General features: G+C 33.2%; 1 protein-coding gene across 1 annotated transcript in view; it reads right to left on the bottom strand.

Annotated features, from left to right (window-relative positions):
• Positions 1-23033, bottom strand: part of LOC134249704 (uncharacterized) — a 38189-nt gene extending 15156 nt beyond the window's left edge. Inside the window, exons 1-32 of the mRNA XM_062732051.1 lie at positions 22740-23033; positions 17352-17439; positions 16980-17016; positions 16454-16574; positions 15126-15177; positions 14810-14910; positions 14188-14285; positions 12643-12689; positions 12349-12403; positions 11882-11957; positions 11708-11792; positions 10525-10811; positions 10355-10409; positions 10101-10247; positions 9501-9724; positions 9262-9392; positions 7973-8157; positions 7699-7844; positions 7099-7431; positions 6439-6581; positions 6026-6096; positions 5670-5830; positions 5368-5537; positions 5048-5222; positions 4238-4857; positions 3743-4002; positions 3125-3331; positions 2839-3036; positions 1931-2070; positions 1618-1780; positions 1293-1363; positions 986-1143 (exon numbers count right to left, since the gene is read on the bottom strand). Coding sequence (XP_062588035.1) covers positions 986-1143; positions 1293-1363; positions 1618-1780; positions 1931-2070; positions 2839-3036; positions 3125-3331; positions 3743-4002; positions 4238-4857; positions 5048-5222; positions 5368-5537; positions 5670-5830; positions 6026-6096; positions 6439-6581; positions 7099-7431; positions 7699-7844; positions 7973-8157; positions 9262-9392; positions 9501-9724; positions 10101-10247; positions 10355-10409; positions 10525-10811; positions 11708-11792; positions 11882-11957; positions 12349-12403; positions 12643-12689; positions 14188-14285; positions 14810-14910; positions 15126-15177; positions 16454-16574; positions 16980-17016; positions 17352-17439; positions 22740-22904 — 4970 coding nt within the window. The 5' untranslated portion in view covers positions 22905-23033. The remainder of the gene's footprint in view (positions 1-985; positions 1144-1292; positions 1364-1617; positions 1781-1930; positions 2071-2838; positions 3037-3124; positions 3332-3742; positions 4003-4237; positions 4858-5047; positions 5223-5367; positions 5538-5669; positions 5831-6025; positions 6097-6438; positions 6582-7098; positions 7432-7698; positions 7845-7972; positions 8158-9261; positions 9393-9500; positions 9725-10100; positions 10248-10354; positions 10410-10524; positions 10812-11707; positions 11793-11881; positions 11958-12348; positions 12404-12642; positions 12690-14187; positions 14286-14809; positions 14911-15125; positions 15178-16453; positions 16575-16979; positions 17017-17351; positions 17440-22739) is intronic.
• Between the last annotated feature and the right edge of the window lie 3 nt (positions 23034-23036).

Raw genomic sequence — 23036 nt, 5'->3', positions numbered from 1 at the left:
TCCATGCCCCCATTGCTTTTTAGACATGTCTATCGTTAAGTATTTGTACAATTTACCAAGGCTTATATTATAAATGCATGTATCTGTATTATTATCAAAATTATAAAATTTGAATTTATCATGTTCAATTTAACCTTGCAATATTTTAATACATCTTTTCATCTAAGGGATTTATTTTCTTATAATAAGTAGATGCAGGAGATTTATTAAAAACATTTCAAAAGTTTTTGGACTTATTTTACCATTAAACTGTTTTTTAAATCATATTATTCGTCAAACATTGGAATAAATGAAACATATGCAGATAACGGACAGTGTTCAAGATCAGGAGTCCCTAAAACAATACAAAATAGTAGCAGAGCAAACAGAGACCTATAAAACATCAGAGGTGGAATCAGATACCATAGAGGAGTAAGCATCCCCTGCCGACCGGTCACACCAGCCGTGTGCTCCTTGTCATGATCAGGAAATAACGGGAAAAATCCGTCGTGAATTCAGTGTATAAATAATGGACTAACGGTAAGTATGAAAAAATAAAAGAATAAAAATAAATTTTAAAAAAGGTAAATTTTTGAAATAAAAATTTGTAATATAGATAAATGCGTTAAATCGAAATATTTCAAAACCTTGGAAACCCAATGCAGAGAATGGCTATATAAAGGGTGTTAAGAAAGTTCGCTTTTTTTATGATATTTAATGTTTACAGAGTCCATTCTTGCTAATATTTTAACTGTCTAGTTTTTCCAAAAAATTATCTGTTATATTTAGCATACAGGTCAAATACAAATTCTCTGAAAAATCATTTCTTAAAAATTTCAAAATGACAAAACTATTCTTTTAAAAAGTGAGTGTCTTTACCTAATCAGCTTGTCTAATGCAGACATCGAAAATTGGAAACCCAATGCAGAGAATGGCTATATACAAATCATGCTCAGCTTAAAAAAATGTGCCACTTCATAAATCTAAATCGTAGTGAAAAACTTACCTTACATCAAGAGGAAACTTATTATATATTATTTCTGCTGTGAGTGGAAATCGTGCTTCTAAAAGGTGTCCAGTAAGTCTTATTCCCGCTTTAAATATGAAGTACCCTACATATGCTCCGCCCCACACTTTAGCCCCGGACCAGGGGGTTAGTATTCCCTATTTGATAAACATATACATTAAATAAAAAATATAGAAATAGAATCAATTTATATTATTTCATATATTAAAAATATGTAAAATTTTTATTTATGTTTCTGATAGTAAGAAAAGAAAGTTTGACAAAAAATGAGGTATTTTCTACTTACTTTTACATTACAATTCTTTATGCAAAGACCCACGTGTATTCTTAGCCCAACGGATGCGGCAGCTCCAAGCTCTTTGTGCAACAAAATATTTTTTTTACAACTTTTAAATGTAATTGTGAATTAAAAAAATCCACGTCTGAAGATTTTATTTAAATAAATGGTTTAACTAGTTATCTGTTGGATTTATAGCAATAATCGAGTTTCATAAAATCAACTGATGTTATCAAATTAATCATTTTGTTCGACAACTTTAAATATCTATATACTTTATTTCTAATTTCTTTTCTCCAAAATCAGTACAAGTCAAATATACAATCAAACATACCGAAGTATATTGGAATAGGGCCAGCCATAATAGGCCCAAATGTTGCATTAGCAATTAAAAAATCGCCTGTTGGAAATGGCACATCTACTTCTTCGCAAAAGTCTATCTTGTTTTTGAATTCCTTCCCCAAGATTTTCAGAATAGTCCGAGGATCGTTGATTAACTTAAATAAACATCAATGAACAATCATCATCAATATTCTACATGGCTGTCATCTTTAAAAAAAACTTATGCTTTTAAACCAGTGAGAATTCTAAATATTTCTTTTACAAGAGGAAAGTAATATTAACAAATTTTAACAATATTCACCCACCTGCTCCATCATAGCTTCTCTTATCGTGTCAATTACTCGCAGAATGTCCTGATCGAGTAGATGATGCTCCGAGAGCTCTGCTATGAAATCCTGCACTGTTATGCTATCCATAGATGGTAACTTGCTGTTACTTCCGTCCTCTGTTGTTTATTTTATTAAAAAAAAAAGAGAACAAAACAAATGCAGTAATTTCATGTCATTTAATAAAAACGGAATCATTTAAGACTCAATAAGATATGGCATGAATTTGGTCTGGAAATCAAATGCTATAATGGCGTTTTAAAGATTTCATCATGTACCAAACTCGTATCATATCTCATTAAAATGCTAGAAATATTTGTTTTATTTCATATATGTATATATTTAGTTTGACTTGTGTTTAACCATAAAGATTTCGCACTCTTTAGAATCAATTTTGGAAATTCAACGTTTATATATGTTCAACTTCGAATGCCAGTGCAGTCAAGGACTTCCGATTGTCTCGTTTCGTTTGCTTTTCGTACTCAAGAAAGAATGATTACTTGATCGACTTGAGGTATTGTCATTAAAAGATGAAGATTGACTAATGTAAATTTATAAATAAAAAAATATTTAAAAGCAAAAATCATATCTCGTATACTAAACCAAATTTCAACCATAAAATTAAAATTCTAATCGAGATTTTCAGATTCATTTGTTAAAATTGATTTAAAAAATGAAGTATGAGATCCCATTAATATTTGGGTAATGATAGTATTTTCCTATAGTTTACAAATCGAAAATGTTAATTTTTTCCTTTAATAGTATAGATAGTATTCTTGATATTATGATTTTTCATTGTATAAAAAATCTTTTTATGGCTATAATGAGAAAATGTTCTCATTCACGAAAGTGTTCATAACACACTGCATTTTCTATTTTTGTCTAACCTTGAGAACAGGTAGTGTCGAGTTCGTAATTCAATAACACTGGTACAATATGAAGGCATGAGATAAAATCGTTCACGCAAAGTTCTGCAGAGATGGAGATGATTGGTGTAGACCAGTCAAATGAGATCGATACAACAAGGTTGGCACTCATTAATGTAGATACATCTACTAGAGAGACTCTCTGTTCTATGTCCGCACCTAGAACGAAACATGATAATTCAACGATATTCAAAAAGTAATGATAATCCACAGACATACCTAAAACAAAACATGCTCTTTTACTCACCATCTTCAAAAGATATAATAACTGTCTTGGAGCGAGATTTCAATGTTATTTGTTTTAAACATCCATCCATCTTGATATCAACGGTGGCCATAAATTTGTGAGTTGCATGAGAAAGTAATACAGCACAAGAAATTTCATTGCAACTCCGATGAACAAAACAAACATTTCCGGGGCCTTTGGAGAGTCTGTTTTGAAACATTGGGCAATCTACAAGAAGTAACATTAATTATTCAAAATATATACCTTGCAATGAATATTGATATTACAAAACAGTCAATTTCGCGTAAGTTCAAATTATTTATTAGTCTATCATTATTAGTTTATTCATTAGTCTTTTAAGTCTTTCCGTATTTTTAATCTTTAAAGAATGTATTACTGAACCCTTTAGAGCACAACATGAAGGATTTTGGTAATAGCATATAAACCTGATGCGTTGACATGTATCGTCATCAATGATGCTATATTAGGCAGTATTATGAATTTTTAGCTAAGATGAAATCGTTTTTTTAAATATAAGTACTTTATGCTGACAAAAAATTGTAATAAGCTTAGTTTATCAAAAATCTAAATTTTTCTCGATTTAACGTTCACTTTACTTTATTGTTATTCTTTACAAACCATTTTCCGTTTTTGAAAGCACTCTTGATATCATGTTTGACTTTGACCCAGTCACTGTGTTGAATGAAATGGAGAGTAGAGAACGGAGGTCTGATATTGATAATCCATCAAGATTTTGAGCAGTTATTGAAGAACGAAGCTCCATCAGTTTATCAAAAATAACTTTCATTTCCTCTCCAACTTTCTTTCCGAGAAGTTCTTTTATTCTTCCGAGTGTGTAAGAATTAACATCCACAAGGTCAAGAAGATTGGGTCCAGTTCTGAAATTATTTACAACAATACAGCAAATTTGATAAGGTACGACTTAGTCATGCAAGAATGAGAGATATCTTTTCTTCATTATCCCCGACTTTTATTGCGTTTAATTTCAAATTCTTTTCTCCGCTTTCTTGGTCATGCTCGATATTTAGATATTATTTAACTTGAATGGCCAAATGTATAATCTTCTGCAACGTAAAGATTAAATTCTAAAAGTCAATTCCTTTCATAAATTACCTGTTGCCTGAAAAATCAAAAAGCTGTTTGGCTATGTCTTTGAAGCCTGAAACTAGTCCTTTGAACCCTTCTTTAAATTTGTCCCATTGAGCAACAGCGGCTGGATCGTCAGGAGTTGCAACTTGGAACTCGGGAGGACGATAATTTGGTTGTTCAGGGGGAAACTGATTGCCAAGATCATCACTTCCTTCGATGCGCAGTCGAGACAGTTCCTCTTCTACTTTTTCAATTCCTTCCTCAGCCTTATCAACGGCATCGGCTGCGACGACACTGATAGCATTAATGTAGGTGAAATCTTTGCAATCCCAGATCCACTCTGGTGTTGGGACCAGGTGATCTAAGAACGGAGACGGGTCTATATATTCAAAGTCAGAATCCTTTGTTTCAACGGAAGACCTTTTTCGAACAGAAACATGGATGCTGTTGTCATCACAGGGTGATCTATCGGCTTCTCCAATGATATCCTGACCTGCTGAAAGAAATTGACCACCATCTGCGATCGAGGTGTTTGGAATAATATTTTCAATAACTATCTCATATTCGACGAAATCAGCGTCTGTAGGCAAAATCGTTACTCGTTTCGTTTCCCTGGTAACCTTGCCATTTAGTGGGCATAATATCTGCAAAACATATAGACTGTATTGATGGAAGTTTCTACAGATCAAACACTACTCATTATATTCGCCTATTTCAACATATCAATAAGGTTATGAAGCCCCGTTTTCTTTATTAGAATCCAAGAAGTGCGCTTTTCTGGATAATGAATATTATTTTTAAAAAAAGACCAAAATCGCTGTAAGATGATCTTGCCTTCGTCTTATAAGACACCTGCACATCAACTCCTATTGTCTGATATCTGTTGTTGGTCGTCGTTGGGAAAACGCCAGCTCCACAAGTTGAATCTTCACTTCTCCGTCGATTGGGGAATGTAATATGAAACTTGGATCCGAATATCTTTTGAACAATGTTCTTTACTTTCATAAATCTATTAAATAAACGGTTTGCCATTCTATTGCTAATATCTGAATATATGACGAACATGATTTGCAAACATTATGGAGCAGATATTTTGATATTCTGTTCTTTGTAAATTCATACAAATTGTATATTTAAAAAATAGAATCTCTTACATGTCTCTGACAGCTGTGTAGGCTGCCTTGATTGCTTTAACTGCATTTAAGACAGACTGGAAGGCTTTCAAAAAAGGTTCTACTAATTCCATCAAAGTTTCTTTGAATTGAGCTGTAACCTCTCCAAACGTCTTTTCAATAATCTCGATGAATATATTACTTTTTTCTTTCTAGAAAAAAAAAATCCAAACTTTTGCGAAAATTACGAGAATTTTCATTAAAAAATTTCGAAAATAAGACGAGTTGTTCTGTAAAATATTAAAAATCGTAGTTTTTCTGCCAAGCAATGCAGTTTCATTTACCGTTGTTGAAATGCCATCTGTCAGTGCTGTAGAAAATTCATTGTCAAACTCGGAGGTAGTTTGACTTTCTTTCTTATCAAATAGAAGTCGAAATAAATCCTGGATGTCTCCCCAAATCTCCTGAAAATCCTCCCAATAGTCTACCCAAAATGGCGTGCCACCTGTTGTTGAAGATGCATTTTATTGTAATTAATGAACGTGATATAAAAAACCAAAAAATTTAATCCATTCATATAACTGGCATGACATATTCTTTGTTAACATTTGATTAAAATTGCAACGTCGTATTGCAAGGTATTGCAAGTTTTATGTAAGAATATGCATTTAAAGTATCAAAAAGTTCTTTTAAGAATTACCTTTCAGAAAGGATAGTTGTTCTACAATTCTGTTTTTCACGTCCAGAAACATTCCAATCGCAAGTTTTATACTGTATCACAACAAAAATAACAGATAATTTCAGTGACCATAAATTTAAATACAAAATAAAACATGACTTTTTAACATTATAAACAACAATTACCAATACATAACACATTAAGAAGGCACCAAGAAAGCAAATTTTTTTAAACCATAAAATAAAATCTTTCAAAAAATACTGGTACTTAAAAGCATGTGTTATTAAAAGTATATTTCGTGATTTGTCCTTAGATACCTTTTCTGTCGAAAGATGGAGTTGTGTTTTCTGTCACAGGATTGTAAAATGTCCTCCCACACAAATCGTGGAAGATCATTCTTATACGTAAATATGCAGCATTATAATTATACTCACTCTAACACACATTTTCCGAACTTAGTTACGGACTGTACCGGATCTGACAAGAAATTCCTCACCACCCAAAATATTGTTGCCACAGTATCCATCAGTTTCTTCCCTATGTAAGGAAGTGTCACTGTGATAGCATCAGCAATGGTCTGGAAATACGTAAAATATACCAACTAGTGTATTCTAAAAAGAAGGGGTGGGGTAGGGTGGGGTGATGATTTGAACAAATTTTAATTTACTCTACATGATATTTTAAACTTTTCTGGCCCGGTAGTTCTTGAGAAGAAATTTAAATGATGCTACTGAGTTTCTAATAATTCGTAATAATCTCCTTATGAAGAATGGAATGACCAAACAAACTTCAATTTATCCAAAGATGCTTTTAAGCAAGTTTGGTTGAAATTGGCCCAGTGGTTGTGGGGGTCAAAAATGTAAATGTTTGCAGAAGAACTTCGGACACAATATGATAATAAAATGCTTTCTGCTCAGGTGATCTAAAAATAGCCATTATTAAAAATCAAAATAATCAGGTTTGTTTTTGGTTTACTTTAAATACAATGTTTCTGTTGACGAAAAGAAAGCTTTCAAATTTTCTAACATCTGGTGGAAACATTGCAATGAGGAGATAACAAAGTAAAAAAAACATCATAAAAATGTCCTACTTACATTGTAAAACTGTGTAACATCTTCTTTAATTTCTTCTATAAATAATCTTGTCTTGGTAATTATCTTCTTTATTTGATCAATCCAAGGGACTCCTCCATATTCAATAACTTTAAGGATTGCTTTGATGGCATTTTTAATGATAGTTTTTAAAATGATAGGTAGTTTCTTAACTAATTCTATGATTTTATTGACAATGTATTGAATACCATTGCCCTGCATACGATTAACAATACTTTCAAAATTCTTAATGACAGTTTTTACTGGGTCGACAACTGATTTGATTATTTTGTCGAAAACCAAAACCAAGTCTTGGATACCATCAACTCCAAGATCCTAAAATACAAAATGTTGGATAATGATCAACAGGGAACTACGCTTCTATTCTTACAGTTACTTAAATTTTTGTTTTTCTTCATCCAATTTTCAGCAAACAAAAAGTTGCCTTTTTTCAGTGCGTTTTTCTCTTTCGTTTAACAACCCAACTAACCTTACATAAATTAGTTACATTTCTCTTGATCAAAGGGATGAAAAATTATTCCATTCGGAAAAAAAAATGAAATTCCTTTTTTCAATAAAAACTTTTGTGGAAGAGCATCGTACCTTTAGAACATTGACGTCATATCCGGCATGTCCTCTGTAGCACACAAAAGCACGAAACAGATACTCGTCAATTTCCAGCCAATCAATCGTGACTTTTGCGTAAGCATCGTCATAAATATCCAATAAGGCGTATGCACTTAGGGGCTCTAAAAATTAACGTTTTATTGATAATGCATGCATTACATATCTACAAATGCACTTATCGCTTAATCGGTTTAAGAATTGTGTCAAAGATGTTTCTCAATCTTGTACTTCAGATAAATATATTACATACTTATTTCTAGTCGTAACTCATTCCTCAATTCAAGTCCAAATGTGGCTCCAAGTGAGCTTTTGCCGAGCTGCTTACTCCATTGTACACCAGGTAATTTAAGAGAAAATAGGAAACCGTCTATTCCAGCTTGCAGCTTCAGAATTCCTCTTTTAATACGCATTAATGTTTGATATCTATAGTCCCGTCTATGATGGAAATATATAGATATAAAATATATACATATATATATAACTAAGCAAACATACATTTTCTTTCTCCAACATAATGACATATTTGTTGGTTAAGAAATAAGGTTTACTGAACTTATTAAGATAACAAGAGGTCTAAGGGCCTAAAAGGTCACCTGAGTATAATACAACTATTTAGAGGATCCATAGAATATAAAATAAACTAATAGATGAAGCTTTCAAACAGCATGATCAGGGGTCATGTAATATACAATTTTGGAAGAGACACTCTTGCTTATCATAACTATGTACTTAGTTTGTTTAATATCTAGGAACAGAGAAGATTTTCAAAGTAATAATGCTTTTTCACTATATGATCAATAGAGCCACGCCTTACACAAGAATCTCTTACACTGGGGCCATGAATTTACAATTTTGGTAGAGGGCTCAGTGCTTATTACAATCATGCTAACAGTTTGAATCCTTGATGTCCAGGAGTGAAGAAGATTTTTGAATATTGCATTAATTTTGGTGGTTTGGCCACATCCCAAGGACCCTGAAATTCATAAATTTTGTGTCCCTTTACCCCTAGATGCTGTATACTAAATTTGCTTTAAATTGATTCAGTGGTTCCAGAGAAGAAGCTAAAAATGTTCAAAAGTTTACGAACGACGAACGAAGTATGACGTACAACGACGGACGAAAACGGATAGCAATGGGTCACCTGAGTGACTCAGGTGACTTAAAAATGGTATGTGAAGCGAATAAAGGGAACTTGTACAATTATCTTTCTTGTTTTTACATTTTCCAAATTTATAAATGTTTATAGGACCGCAATAGGAATTGTTTAGGAGTAAATTTTAAAAACTCTTCTCGAGAAAAGCCATGCCATGATGAATAATATGGAAGCAATTTCCTGTAGAGTAGACTCAGTATTATTATTAATTTAAGCTATAGTGATGGCGAAGGACGATGGTACAAGGTTTAATCATTTATCCCATAGAAATTAAGTTAAAAATAACCCCTTCATGTTTTACCAACAGAGAAGTCCTAAATTAATATGTAAATAAAATACAAACAACATCAGACTCACGTGAATATTATTTTTCGTTTTCAATATACCTCAATATGATATCCCGATGCTGTGAAACACTTTTCTTTGATAAAGGATGTTTTTCAAAATGTTCCAATGCCTGCTTTCGGACTATGGTATGTTCATCGTTAACGGCCAATTCAAGTAAAGAAGTAGAACTCTAAGCAAAGCGGAAAAAGAAATTTCTTAATGCAAGAGCATCACACTTTTGCAGACACAGGGAAAATCATTTTATATAAGTATTATTAAAGACAAATGGTTGAAATACCTCTACACAATTAAAGTGCCTCATTCCTAAAATAGCTGCCCTTCTCCAGCTGTTGTCTCCTTCTCCGGGCTTCATGTATGTTAACAGGTGGTCTCTGGCACTCCCCGAGTTCCCCAGAGTGTGAATCAACACCATTTTTGAGTAAGTATGATTATGGAGTTTTCTATCAAATTTGTCCACTGAGCGACGTTGTCTTCGTTCTCTGTACATTTCTTTGTAATTCGCTGATTAAGAAATTTTTGTTATGATTAGAAAAAGTGTTTTGGTTTTATTACTGATATAATGATTCGTCTTTGAATTCAAATTAATATGTTGGTGTCTATGTTAAATTTAATTGTATTTAGCTTCTGTCTGCTTTATTTCATTCAATATTTTTTCAACAAATATCTCATACAGATATGTCTTTAAATGTTTTTTTACGTTAACTAAGCCGTGTTTATTTCTTTAAAAAAATCGAGTCATTGCCAAAATCTGGAACATAGCTCTATAAAGATCGTGGTTTCAAACGGATTAATATTAAAAAAAAAAAAACAACAACATATATGCTTTCAATTTCTAGTGATATATCATTCTTAAATAGATTAATTTTTTGTTTTTTACTTTGGTTATGTGGGGACAGCCACTTCTTCAGTGAATCCAGAAGATGATCTATTTTTTCACTATGCTGCTTATTGTTTCTATAAGTTTTTATCAATGTCCCTAGCGCCAAGCAAGCATACTTTTGCTTTTTCGTCATGGCGATTGTTCCTTCCAAAAGCATAAAAAATAAAGAAATAAAATATAACCATTTAAACTGAATATTTTCCATATCCACATCATTTTACGTTATTCTTTTAAAACATGTCCAGTTATACCTATGTTTGTTTGATTCTGTCCCAGGCATAGCTCTTCAACAGCCTCTAAAAATACCTGGAGAATAACAAGTTATATGCACAAAATTATTTTCAAAAAAGGAATAAATACCTACAGAGGAAATTGTACAAAAATACATGTCAAAATGTTATTTCTTAATTTGACAAATTACCAATAAAGGATGTTTCAAGTCCGAGATATGGAAAAATATCCGAAAAATAACTGTTTCGTTGACATTTTTGTCTTTTAAGAAATGTTGAATGATTAAATTCTGTGTAATATTCTGCCCCTCTTTCAATAAAAGATCGATGAATATATTTTTTCTGTTAATGCACAATTTGTCATTAGATTGACATTTTCTAGAAAGCTCTCTCGTGGCTAGTTCCTCGTATCCGTCTTTCTGGAGGCGCTGGGTTAACTGTAAGAGGTGTGCAAAACAATCCATTCTATCTCTGTGAACTAAAATAAATATAACCAATAAATCATACTAATTGTTAAGCCATTTTTCACATGCTGAATTGTCGATGGATTTTTTCGTTATTTCCTGACCATGACAAAGAGCACAAGGCGTGCGTGACCGGTCGGCAGGGGATGTTCACTCCTCTATGGTACTTGGTCCCACCTCTAATGTTTTAGTCCTTTTAGTCCTTGTTTTCACTTCTCCTAATTTGAACTTGTATAATGAACAATAATCAAACTCAAAAGTTCCTTAATCAAAAACATCAGGAACAACACGTGCCTCTAAAACCCCAGAAGTGGGATCAGGTGCCATGGATGAGTGAGCAAGCTGACCGGTCATACTTGACGTTTGCTCCTTTTCATGATTGGAAAATAAGCGGAAAATCCGTCGAGAATTCAGTTTGTAAGAAATGTCCTCACAATAAGTATGAAAAACGTCAATCAGCATTTGACTCATGATAAATTGTATGTGCTAATGAAGTCATTATATTCCATCAAGCTTACGAAATGATGATTTTAATCGAGACTGCTGATATTCTTGTATCATCAACGTGTTTGTCAATAACTTACCTCATATAAGGTAATTTGAAAAAAGGTTTTATTCAGCGGGAAAAAAATAAAGGAGAAAATCTTCAGTGGGATAAATATAAGTTATCATAACAAAAATAGTGTTGAAAAATATCCAAATATATTTATTTTTTTTTTGTAAACAATTTGCATAGATGATATCACTAAGTCAATATTTATCTTACGCAACATGGGGAGAAAAATGTTCGATATGTTGTCTCTCATCCCTTTTATTTTTACCATTTTTAAAACGTCAACTTCAGGACCAATGCATTAAAAATATAAAAGAAATGATATACAAGTATATAATAGAATATAAAATAAATTACCTTCATCATTGTATGACAAGATACAAGACACATTCGTTTCAATATATTTTTCAACTTTTGATAAACTGGTCTTTTCTGGTTTTTGCTGTAAGAAAATCACAAGAACAAATGTTATTGGAATTCAAAATTCAAAAATGCATCATATAGAATATTTTAACAAAGGAATTTTTTTACCCTTTGAACAACTATACTGTCTTTCACTTTCAAATGATTGTGTAGTGACGGAATTGCAGACGCTTTGCTAAGGTCTCTAGAAAATAAAAAGAGTGAGAATTTAAAAAAAAGATCGTTTTATCAATACATACTATGAATTTCATTCATAATTAATATTTCTCTACATATTGGCATTAAAATTAGCTTTGAATCATTTCAATTTGCTATTCGTTTCTTATCTTCTCTTTGATGTGAAAGTTTGTCCTTCACTAAACAAGATTAACTCTCAATTCCTATTTTTTTTTTAAATAAATAAAGTTTGCCATTTGTTCTCGAAAAGAAACGAAAATGTGAAAAATCAACAGACAACAAACTGACAACAGTAAAAAAAAACCATAAATAGGCAAACATTAGCCTTCAGTTCAGTGGAGCTTCAACAATATATATTTTATTATGTTTGAATGTTGTACTAAATATAAATATCTTACACTCTGCTGATGAGCTTCACTTCCGTGGACGTGCTTGATTCAATATCTTTCAATTCTTGGAATAGATTAAAATTAAGATCATTCACTTGAAATAGAACAATGTTTCAAAAAGTTATATAAACAAAATCATATATTAAAATCAAATAACGGACAAGGGCCAAAAAAGACAAGTTTAAAACTTGCTGAAGGATCTGAGAATAATTTAATAAATTGCTTATTCCCCAAATAATACTTAATTAAGATTTAAAGAATTCTGATTTGTAATAAGCACGCTTTTATCTATGCTGCATTTACCCCCAGTTGTTTCTTCTTCGATTTCTTTTTTGACTGGAATAGAGTACCTGCGGTAAAATTACGTAATTTCAAAATAAGACAAAATAAATTGTCAAAGACAAGAATCATAAAGACATAATTGTAAATTTAAAAAGGAAATAAAAGAAAAAATTATAATTTTTTTTAATTAAAAGACATTAAATTGATCAATATGCTTCTTTAAATTATATTACAGTAAGTATAAGCATCCCTGCTCCTAATAATTTATAAACTTACCAAGCAAGTTTATTACCCCTTCGTCGATTGACATTATATTTTAAAACATGGTTCAGTGGTTTAAGAGAAGAAGCTGAGTTCCTTACAGCGAATTATGAAATAGTGGTAACGTTTTCAATAGCTTGATGGATAGCTCAATAGAGTATTTAATTTGGTCTAACAAGTATTACATTAGGTTTGAATCTACGTCACAAGGTTATTCAGCTGTATCATTAGATTTTACAGGTAAATGTGAGTTGATTTCAATGTTGTTTGAAGCCACATGTATATGCCAAAGTGTTCTGTTGTAAATAAATGCAATACTTTTCTTAAATTGCAAATATTTTTTGCAGAATTAGTGAATGACAGCCCCCTTTTCAATTCTTCCAAAAGGTATTGTTAAACAAAGTCAGGAATTAGCTCCCACAGCAATTTCTATCACTGTATGGATTATAAATAAACAGTCGCTTAAATAGAATAATATTAAATGTAAAATAACACATGTAACATGTATTGAATTATAAATTATGATGAACATGTCAACACCCAGCAAATTTCTCTATTCATTTCTGTTACTCTCTGAAATACGTAAAATTTTTACTTGATTAAGAGTTTGTTTTTCAAAAGAACTTACGGGTACTTTTGCTATTTATTTATTCTTTACATTGATTTAATTCTTATTTTATTCTTTTACATTTAAAAAAAATTGTAAGTTAGAGGTAATTTTTTTAAAAGCAAAATCTCATAATTTAAGATTTTTCAGCAATGAGAGTTAAGAACATTTAGTTTTCATTATATAAATTATTTTTAAATTCTTAAATTTTAATATGGGTTTTTATGTTGAAAGTAACAAGACTTTGAATCAATTTAAAAAAGAATAGTATACAGGATATTTATGCATTACTGAAGAGCTAGAAAATATATTTGCTGAAATATATTTGCAATTAAAGAAAAATATTGCATATATTTACAGCATAACACTTTGACATATACATGTGGCTTCATACAACATCGAAATCAACACACATTTACCTGTAAAATCTAATGATACAGCTGAGTAACCTTGTGACCTAGATTCAAACCTAACACTGTAATACTTGTTAGACCAAATTAAATACCCTATTGAGCTATCCAGCAAGCTATAGAAAACTCTACCACTACATGTATTTCGTAAATCGCTGTAAATTGTTTATGACCGACATAAACAAACGATGCCTGACGACGAACGAAAACAGACAGTAATAGGTTTCTTGTCCTCGTCTATCATTTACTAAATTTCTAATTAATACAACATACGTAACAAATAGTTACCTTGTTTCTGGGGGTTTATTCTTATTTTTGCTTCGAAGAATAATTTTATCATCAGCTTTCACGTACTCTATAAGACCAGCGTGACTATAATGTAATGTCTGAAAAATTACTTTTATATTTTATTTTTGTAATTGTGTACCATTTGTAATAAAATGAAGTCGAAGCATCTGGAAACGAAAAAGTGCTTGATTTTTGTCTAGAAAATTTTATTTGATATCGAGATTTGAAAAGTAATTCACAGATTTTGGGATTTATTAAACCATCTTTTTATCAGTGAAAAAAAACAGTAGTAAGTTGATCAAAATAGGTGCAAATAAATATTTATTCATGAGCAGTACTTAACTTTTTAAACTTTTCATGTATAAAGTAAAGGACGATTGTTGAATATAAATGCACTTGACAAAGTTTGTTTTCTCAGCAAAATTCAAAACAATTCAAGCACTTTTACTGAACGACAATACTAATAATATTATAATCATAATAGTCACAGTTCCTTTGTTTTAAAATTTGGTTAACATTATCATCCTGCAGAAAAATGCGAAGGAATCTTTGTCAAACAGTTGCTAGTAATTATCTTTTATGGATGCATACTATTTAATCTATAACCTGAAAATTAATTTACCTTAGCGTGTTTTCTGTAGACATGGTCCTTGCTCTCATGAAACTTGTTTACTCTGTAGCCTGATGGAGTTGTGTGAACGGTATACTGATGTTCCAGATAACCTTTAGAATAACAATTCCATTTTAAAACATATTCATATTTAGAAAGGTTCAATTAATTGATTGCTTACTTTCAAATAAAAAGTTCATAAAATATCAAAATGTTCATATAGATGTGGTTTTATTTTAAAATTAGATGAAACAAACCTTGTCATGAGGATTAGAATGTATACTTCAGTTTTGTAGAAAATGCCAGATCATAATTAATTAGCATTTACCTGCATGGTCGTGCTCCCAGTTCTTAAACTTCTGTTTGCCATTATGGTCATACTTTAATAAAATGATATTTATTTCTTATCATGTCGATTACCACAATTACATGTTTCCTTTATGATATGAATTTTAAAGAAAGATGCAATAGTATGTCTGATTATGTTTTTTTTATGTTAATATGTAACTTTTGTCACATGACAATGCCATTATAGGTTAGATGCTCACACTCAGCATTGCGATATCACATCAAAGACATGTTAATTAATTTTGTCATTCTATGTAGAACGACAATACGCAAGTATCGAAATTATCTCCTTGGTGCGCTCTTTCGTTGAGGAGGAGAGTTCCGTTGCCGCGGAAACAAACAGGTGGGCCAGTTATTTATATATTAGATATATTGCATCATCGATATACTGGTTTCTAGTAAAGATGCACTTTTCAACTCGAAAATAACCGAATTAATGTAAAGGCGTCATTTTTTAAAGTAAAAAAAATCGGAACAAAAAAGAAAATATAAGTGGATGTGAGACTTTTTAGACGAGGGAAGAGAGATATGGACCTCTAATAAATACGGTACACATGCATCTGAACATTGCACGTCGGGAATTTAAATGACACATTGATTATTTTCCTTATTATAACTTCAAAGAACCCACTAACTTTTTAGAAAATGTTTGTACAATCAAGAAAATCTTTTACTTTCTATAAAGACCACTACGTTTATTTCGTTGTCAAGTACCCTATAAAGTAGATTTGTAAATATACACAGTTATACACAGTTGAGCTTGATAAAATCCTAAATGCATCATTGCTTAACATTATTATCTTTCTATAACTTTAAAAAAGCCATAAACATCGTTCATTTAATTTTGCACGTTTGTGTACAGAAACAACTTGTCCCACCTCCATGCTGAAATGGTTACGTTTCGCGCCTCTACCGTAGGAAGTTACAATCTCGAAACCCGCGTGTTGTGTAAAGTTAAATAATTATCAAGACATTTTTATATATGATAGGTATATATTTTTATAGTGGTAAATTGACGGTGTATAAGTAGAGCCACAATTTAAAAAAAAATTTCAGAAATTCGTTGCTACCAGAGAAATCTGCTAATTTCAAAAGTTCTCCCATAAAAATTACATTTCTTATATAGTGCACTAATATTTTCTAATTAAATTTTCTTTATGCAAGTATAAATGTACTAATGGCTACTTTATAAAGTCTTCGTGTGTACAGAGCGTACATGTGCATGATTACTATCGTTGAGAGTAAAAATGTCAGTTTATTTTAGGAGTTTGTTAGTTTACAATTGCAAGAGTCCCAAATATTTCTAACCTTCCCCTTTGCTGACAGCACACTAGCTAATGCCTTCTTTAAGTTGAGTACGTCAGCTGTTTCTTTATGATGATGTGCTATTTCAGTAATCAAACCATCTTCAGATATCGAAATCTCGAACCTAAATTTTACGTAAATAACTAAATATAGTTAGATAAATTACCTGGTAATAAAAGTTTTCTATTAAAAAAATACAACTATCAATGGATTTTGTGTGACCTATACAAATATTTGAACTGACGATACGTCGAGTCCTTGATACTAAGTACCAGTAAAAATTTTGTCAACACTTATTACTATGATGAGGAATTCATTAAACAAGTAGCTAACCTCATTAATCCCAAAAAGCTTCCTTATTTCATACTTATAAATGCTAAATTAAGTTTTGAAGTCAAGAGATAGAACTCTTACCAACTCTAGATTGAATAAACCAATGGAATCATTTATTGAAAATAGTAGGAAGAGAAAAAAATAAATGTTAAAGAATTTGCTAAAATTTGTATCTCTAAATCAGAATGATATATACCCATTCTTAAAGGTCCAGCCCACAGGATTGGTCTGTGCTAAAACAAAGAAAAGATAAAAAAAAAATAGTTGAAGCTGTAGACATTTTGCTTGTTTCTTGCGTTTCTAGAAGAATAATTTATCTGTTCTAATTTTCTCATATTTGGCAACAACCTAGATTTAGCTTTACTTTCTTAAACTATCCTGGCTAGAGGGCCATACAACTGACACAAGCTCACTTTTGATCTGTCTTACTTTTTAAAATGTGATAAATAATACTAAAGTGAGACTTAGATTTTAAAAAAAAACTGAGCTCATCTCAGTTTTAATTGTCCCGGAGCTAGTACGATGTCATTCAAAATTAAGAAATTTTTATCAGATATGTTAAAATTACTTCTTCCTCCTGCAGACTGGGTGAAGCTGTCCACGTGGAGGTGACAGATGAGGGATCCATTCCTCCGCTCTAACGGTCTGACGTGGAACTGAAATCAAAGATAGATATAGGAGACAGAATTAACAGTAAGAAAACAAAACACTTCAATTTCAATGAAATTAACAATGCAATATTTGCAAAAAATAACTTTGCATGTCATTTATGAAATTCAGTCTATCATATATTAAAGCATTGTTCCTTTTTCCCTATTTTTGGTGCAACTGTATGGCAAGTCACAATTTTTCAACTTTAATATTTTACTCTCAATATTCTGCTTTTAGTCATTATGTTATATTTGTTTAAGTAACTACTTACTAACTGAAGTGTCACTTTATTTCTCAAAGCACTTCCGACATGCTGTTGTTGATGTTTTAAAGGGTATTAAAAAACCCTTTCGTAAACTGCGTTTTAGTAATATCAAATGCAGACATTGATAAAGCCTTAGAAAACTGCCAGTGCAACCTTGAAAATGTTTTATTTAATTCCATAGGTTGATAAGTAGCATAATAAATATGTCCCCCATCCCTTCGATTATTTAAGGAATAACTTTAATTCTTGGTCAAATTGGTTTGGGCCAGTTTATAATTAATTACGCTTTATAATCCGCGAAGCGTATTACGAAAATCGTAAATTGACCCAAACCATGTTATATTCGAAAAATTTGGTCAATAATTAGCGTCATTCCTTATAATTTAATTTTAAAATCATTAATTAACTGTGGTTGTAAACTTTCGTTACATTTTATTAGTTCAAAGGGAAGTAAAAACTGATACTTAGACGTAGCAGCCATGCTGTTTGTTTATATGTGGTAAGATCGAGTAACTGTATAAATGTAAAGGTACATTAATTAAATCTGGAATTTTCCATGAATATGGAGGACTGGAAATGAGAGGATTGTATGGATATAAATGATTCTGCTGGTTGTCAGGGGTGTGTGCCTCTAAAGTATCAGTCACATTATGCAGCAATGGGATATACGATGAAAAACCGATGCGTATAGTATTCGGACGGTGACTGAGGTCATTTGGCGAATCGGTGGGGTCATCGGTAGAAAATAAGTAGTAGTTAAAAATCAGCGATGTCTCCCGATCGGCAACCCAGCATTAACACATTTTTATGGATTGGCCGATGTATGACAGAGCATCATCCTCGGGTGTCTGTTGAATCTGAGGTCATTGGGGGGTTGAGTGGTGGGCAACAGAAATCAGTCGATCATCGGTCGATGTTCGACCAAACATTAACCCATAGTCAACCGACGTACAAACGATGTTCACCAATGTATGAGCGATGTAATATACATCGGCCGATTACCTTGGATCGTCGTTTTATGATTAGCAATGCATCGCTTGGCCTTTGTAAGTCCGGCCCATCGCTGGTTAATGTGACTGATAATTTAATGACTACTAGGCCGATGTAGACCGATGTTTGGGCATCGCTCACACCACGGATTACCACCGATTACCACCGGTCTACGGCTACCGGCCGAGAAACGTGACTAGAGCATAAGGCATAAACTTGGTTATACAGAAATAATACGCATTCCTTTTTTTTCAATATTAACCAATGAGAGGATAGAATACAAACAAAATTAACTTATTGTAATATAATGTACATGTATATACTGGCACTCGTATTGTTGTATTTGCATTGTTTTTAGGAGGATCCTTACGTCGCAGGTATTTGAAGACGTCATTTGAATTGGAGAGTATAAGCCGAGCTCCCGTGCCACAGTTAATGCCATAAGTATCAGTCACATAATCCAGCGATGGGGTATACGATGAGAATGATATGCGTTTTTTGATGAAAATGGCGTGGTTGCCGGCCGGGCACCACTAGTGATCGGACGGTGACTGAGGCGATTTTGCGAATCGGTGGGGTCATCGGTAGGAAATAATTCGTAGTTAAAATTCAGCGATGTCTCCAACGATTCCTCACATCGCTTCTCATCGGCAACCCATCATTAACACATCTTGCACGGATCGGCCGATATATGGCCAAGCATCGTCAATTGTCCGTTGAATCTGAGGTCATCGGGGGGTTGAGTGGTGGGCAACAGATAAAAGCCGATCATCGGTCGATTTTCGACCAATCATTGGCCCGTAGTCATCCGATATTCGAAAGATGTTCACCAATGTATGAGCGATGTAATATACATCGGCCAATTATCCTAGAACATCGTTTTATGATTAGCAATGCTTCGCTGGGCCTTTGTAAGTCCGGCCGGCAACCACGCCATTTTTATCATAAAACGCATTGGCTGCCCATCGTATATCCATCGCTGGATAATGTGACCGATTCTTTAAGGACTAATAGGCCGATGTGGACCGATGTTGGGGCATCGTTAACACCATGGATTACCACCGATTACCACCGGTCTACGGCCACCGGCCGGGGACTGTGACCTAGGCATTAGTCACATTTCCTGGCCGGTGTCCGTAGACTGGTGGTAATCGATGGTAATCCGTTGTGTGAGCGATGCCCAAACATCGGTCCAAATCGGCTTAGTACAAATTATCCAGCGATGGGGTATACGATGGGCAACCAATGTGTTTTTGATAAAAATGGCGTGGTTGCCGGCCGGACTTACAAAGGCCCAGAGATGCATTGCTAATCATAAAACGATGATTCAGGGTAATCGACCGATATATATTACATCGCTCATACATTGGTGAACATCGTTTGTACGTCGGTCGACTATGAGCCAATGTTTGTTCGAACATCGACCGATGACCGGCCGATGTCTGTTGCCCACCACTTAACCCCCCGATGACCTCAGATGCAACGGACACTAGACGATGCTTGGTCATACATCTGCCAATCCTTGAAAGATGTGTGAATGATGGGTTGCCGATCGGGAGCGATATGAGACATCAGTGGGGACATCGCTGATTTTTAACTACAACTTATTTTTTACCGATGACCCCCACCTATTCGCCAAATGGCCTCAGTCACCGTCCGAATACTATAGGTGTCCGCCGGCAACCACGCCATTTTTATCAAAAAACGCATCGGTTCCTCATCGTATAACCCATCGCTGGATAATGTGACTGATACTTTACTGATCCCTTATGCCTAGGTCACATTTCCCGGCCGGTAGCCGTAGACCGGTGGTAATCGTTGGTAATCCGTGGTGTTAACGATGCCCCAACATCGGTCCACATCGGCCTAGTTGTCCTTAAAGAATCAGTCACATTATCCAGCGATGGGTATACGATGGGCAACCAATGCTTTATATGATAAAAATGGCGTGGTTGCCGGCTGGACTTACAAAGGCCCAGCGAAGCATTGCTAATCATAAAACGATGTTCCAGGATAATCGGCCGATGTATATTACATCGCTCATACATTGATGAACATCGTTCGAACATCGGTTGACTACGGCCAGTGTTTGGTCGAACATCGACCGATGATCGGCCGTTATCTGTTGAACACCACTCAACCTCCCGATGACCTCAGATTCAACGGATATTGGACGATGCTCGGCAATACATCGGCCGTTCCTTGAAAGATGTGTTAATGATGGGTTGCCGATGAGGAGCGATGTGGGGCATCGTTGGTGACATCGCTGAATTTTAACTACGAGTTATTTCCTACCGATGACCCCACCGATTCGCAAAATGGCCTCAGTCACCGTCCGATCACTAGTGGTGCCCGGCCGGAAACCACGCCATTTTCATCAAAAAAACGCATCGGTTTCTCATCGTATACCCCATCGCTGGATAATGTGACTGATACTTTACTGATCAAAGAACGCACCTGTCGAGTACATGTCGATATTTGCCTCTCTCTATAAAACTGTCCTTTCAATAGTGACAAATTCTCAGAACGTTAATCAAACAAACAAACTTTATTTTAGTTCGTTCGTCCATTTAAGTTTTACAATATTTTTAGAAGAATCCTTCTCTTAGAGACTTTTCTTTTGTTAGAGATATTGACGATGGAAAAGCTAATCGCTAATCATATTTTTGTATATATTTTGATTATTAGCTGGACCTTAAGAACTAAGGTATATTGCTACATAAAAAAGGGAAGTCGACGATTGTAAAGTTAAAGTCATCAGGTTTATCAAAGAGCTTAGTTGTTTGATTACCATTAACGTTTTTTACGTAAAATATCCAAATATGAAACAGATGTGTATCGACATAAGAATGAATGAATGAATAAAAATATATTTTGTTCATTTGAAAAAAATCGATATTTTGAAATGTTGAAGTGAAGGTCTTGGTTAGAATTTTTGAATATAATTTAGCAGATTTTATCAGAACTTAATAATATATTTAATAATTATAATATAATTGTATGATTATCTTTTTAAATGATTTTTTATAAATAATAATTTAATGAAAAATTCAAGTAAATGAAAGAATTTTACATCTTAGCACACGGCCGGTGTGACTGGTCGATAGGGGATGCTCACTTCTCCATGGCACTTAATCCCACCTTTGATATTTTAGAGGTCCATATCTGCTCAGCTTAAGATTTGTGTTGTTTCAAATTGTTTTTGAATTAAAATCCTGTTTGCTATCTCCATTTTTCATATTGAAATATTTTAATCACTATGAATATATCATGAATATTTTTAAATTAAAATCAAGGTTTTGGCCAAACCAAATAAGAGTAGACCGAAAAAACATTTCATAGCTAAGCAGAAAAAATCAGTTTTTAAAATAAATGTTAGAATATTTCCATTTCTAATTTTTCCTTCTGTGATAACTCTTCGAAAGTTATCGGAGTTAATTTCTTGATAATTCTACCGGAATGTAAATGAGGCAGGTCAATAGTTCATGAGCTAAGGAGGCCCAATATGCATGCAAATCTCGTGCGCACTTGTCTCTGTGTCTTACACTAAGGAGGCCAATTATGCATGAAAATTTCGTGCTACTGCCGTTGTGTTTGACGTTAGTGGACGAGGACTATTGAAATTGGGATGGGAATCCTCGTGTAATTTAAATCTATGTCTGCTTTTTTAAAGTCTACATCTACAATTTTATTTCACAATGAAATGGAAATATAAGGAATCACTGTGTAGTTAGTATAGTATGCCAGGGACATCAACAATAGTGGGAAACATGGGATAATTTATGCATAACGGGCTTCGCCCATGTATCCCGTGTTCCCCACTATTGTTGATGCCCTGGCATACTATACTAACTAGACAGTGATTCCTTAAATAATTCAAAACATATAATGTTCCCAGTAATATCCATCTGTCAAATTTAAAAAAATTAAATTCTTATATATATTCATATTTTCATATCTAATTTAAGCATTTTCTAAGAGCATAAGAAACAAAATGATATGTAATGTTGTTAATACTTTTGTGGAAAAAGAATTTAAAAGTTTAGTTACCTTTACAATGGTAACGACTCTAAAATCTCCGAGAACCAGTGATTCTGCTTTGTACCGATACCGATATTCAAATCCTATGTCATAATTATATCCGTCAGTTTGTCCAAACAGAAAAACTAACAATATGGCACCTGAAATTATCAAGTTATTCTCGACACCCATCATAGCCTTATGGTCACCACATTTTAAATCGTTGGAAAGTTTATTGCGGGTGAACCGGGAAGTGTATAGCTATTAGAGAAAATTGTGTTCTCAGGAACAACTCTAGATATTCAAACCCGATTGGTTGTACCTCAC

The sequence above is a fragment of the Saccostrea cucullata genome, unplaced genomic scaffold (assembly GCF_032062105.1).
Source record: "Saccostrea cucullata isolate Sc308-1 unplaced genomic scaffold, CSIRO_AGI_Scuc_v1 ctg305, whole genome shotgun sequence".
Classification (NCBI taxonomy): Eukaryota; Metazoa; Mollusca; class Bivalvia; order Ostreida; family Ostreidae; genus Saccostrea; species Saccostrea cuccullata.
The sequence above is the reverse complement of the archived record's forward strand: the minus strand, read 5'-3'. Positions and strand labels throughout refer to the sequence as shown.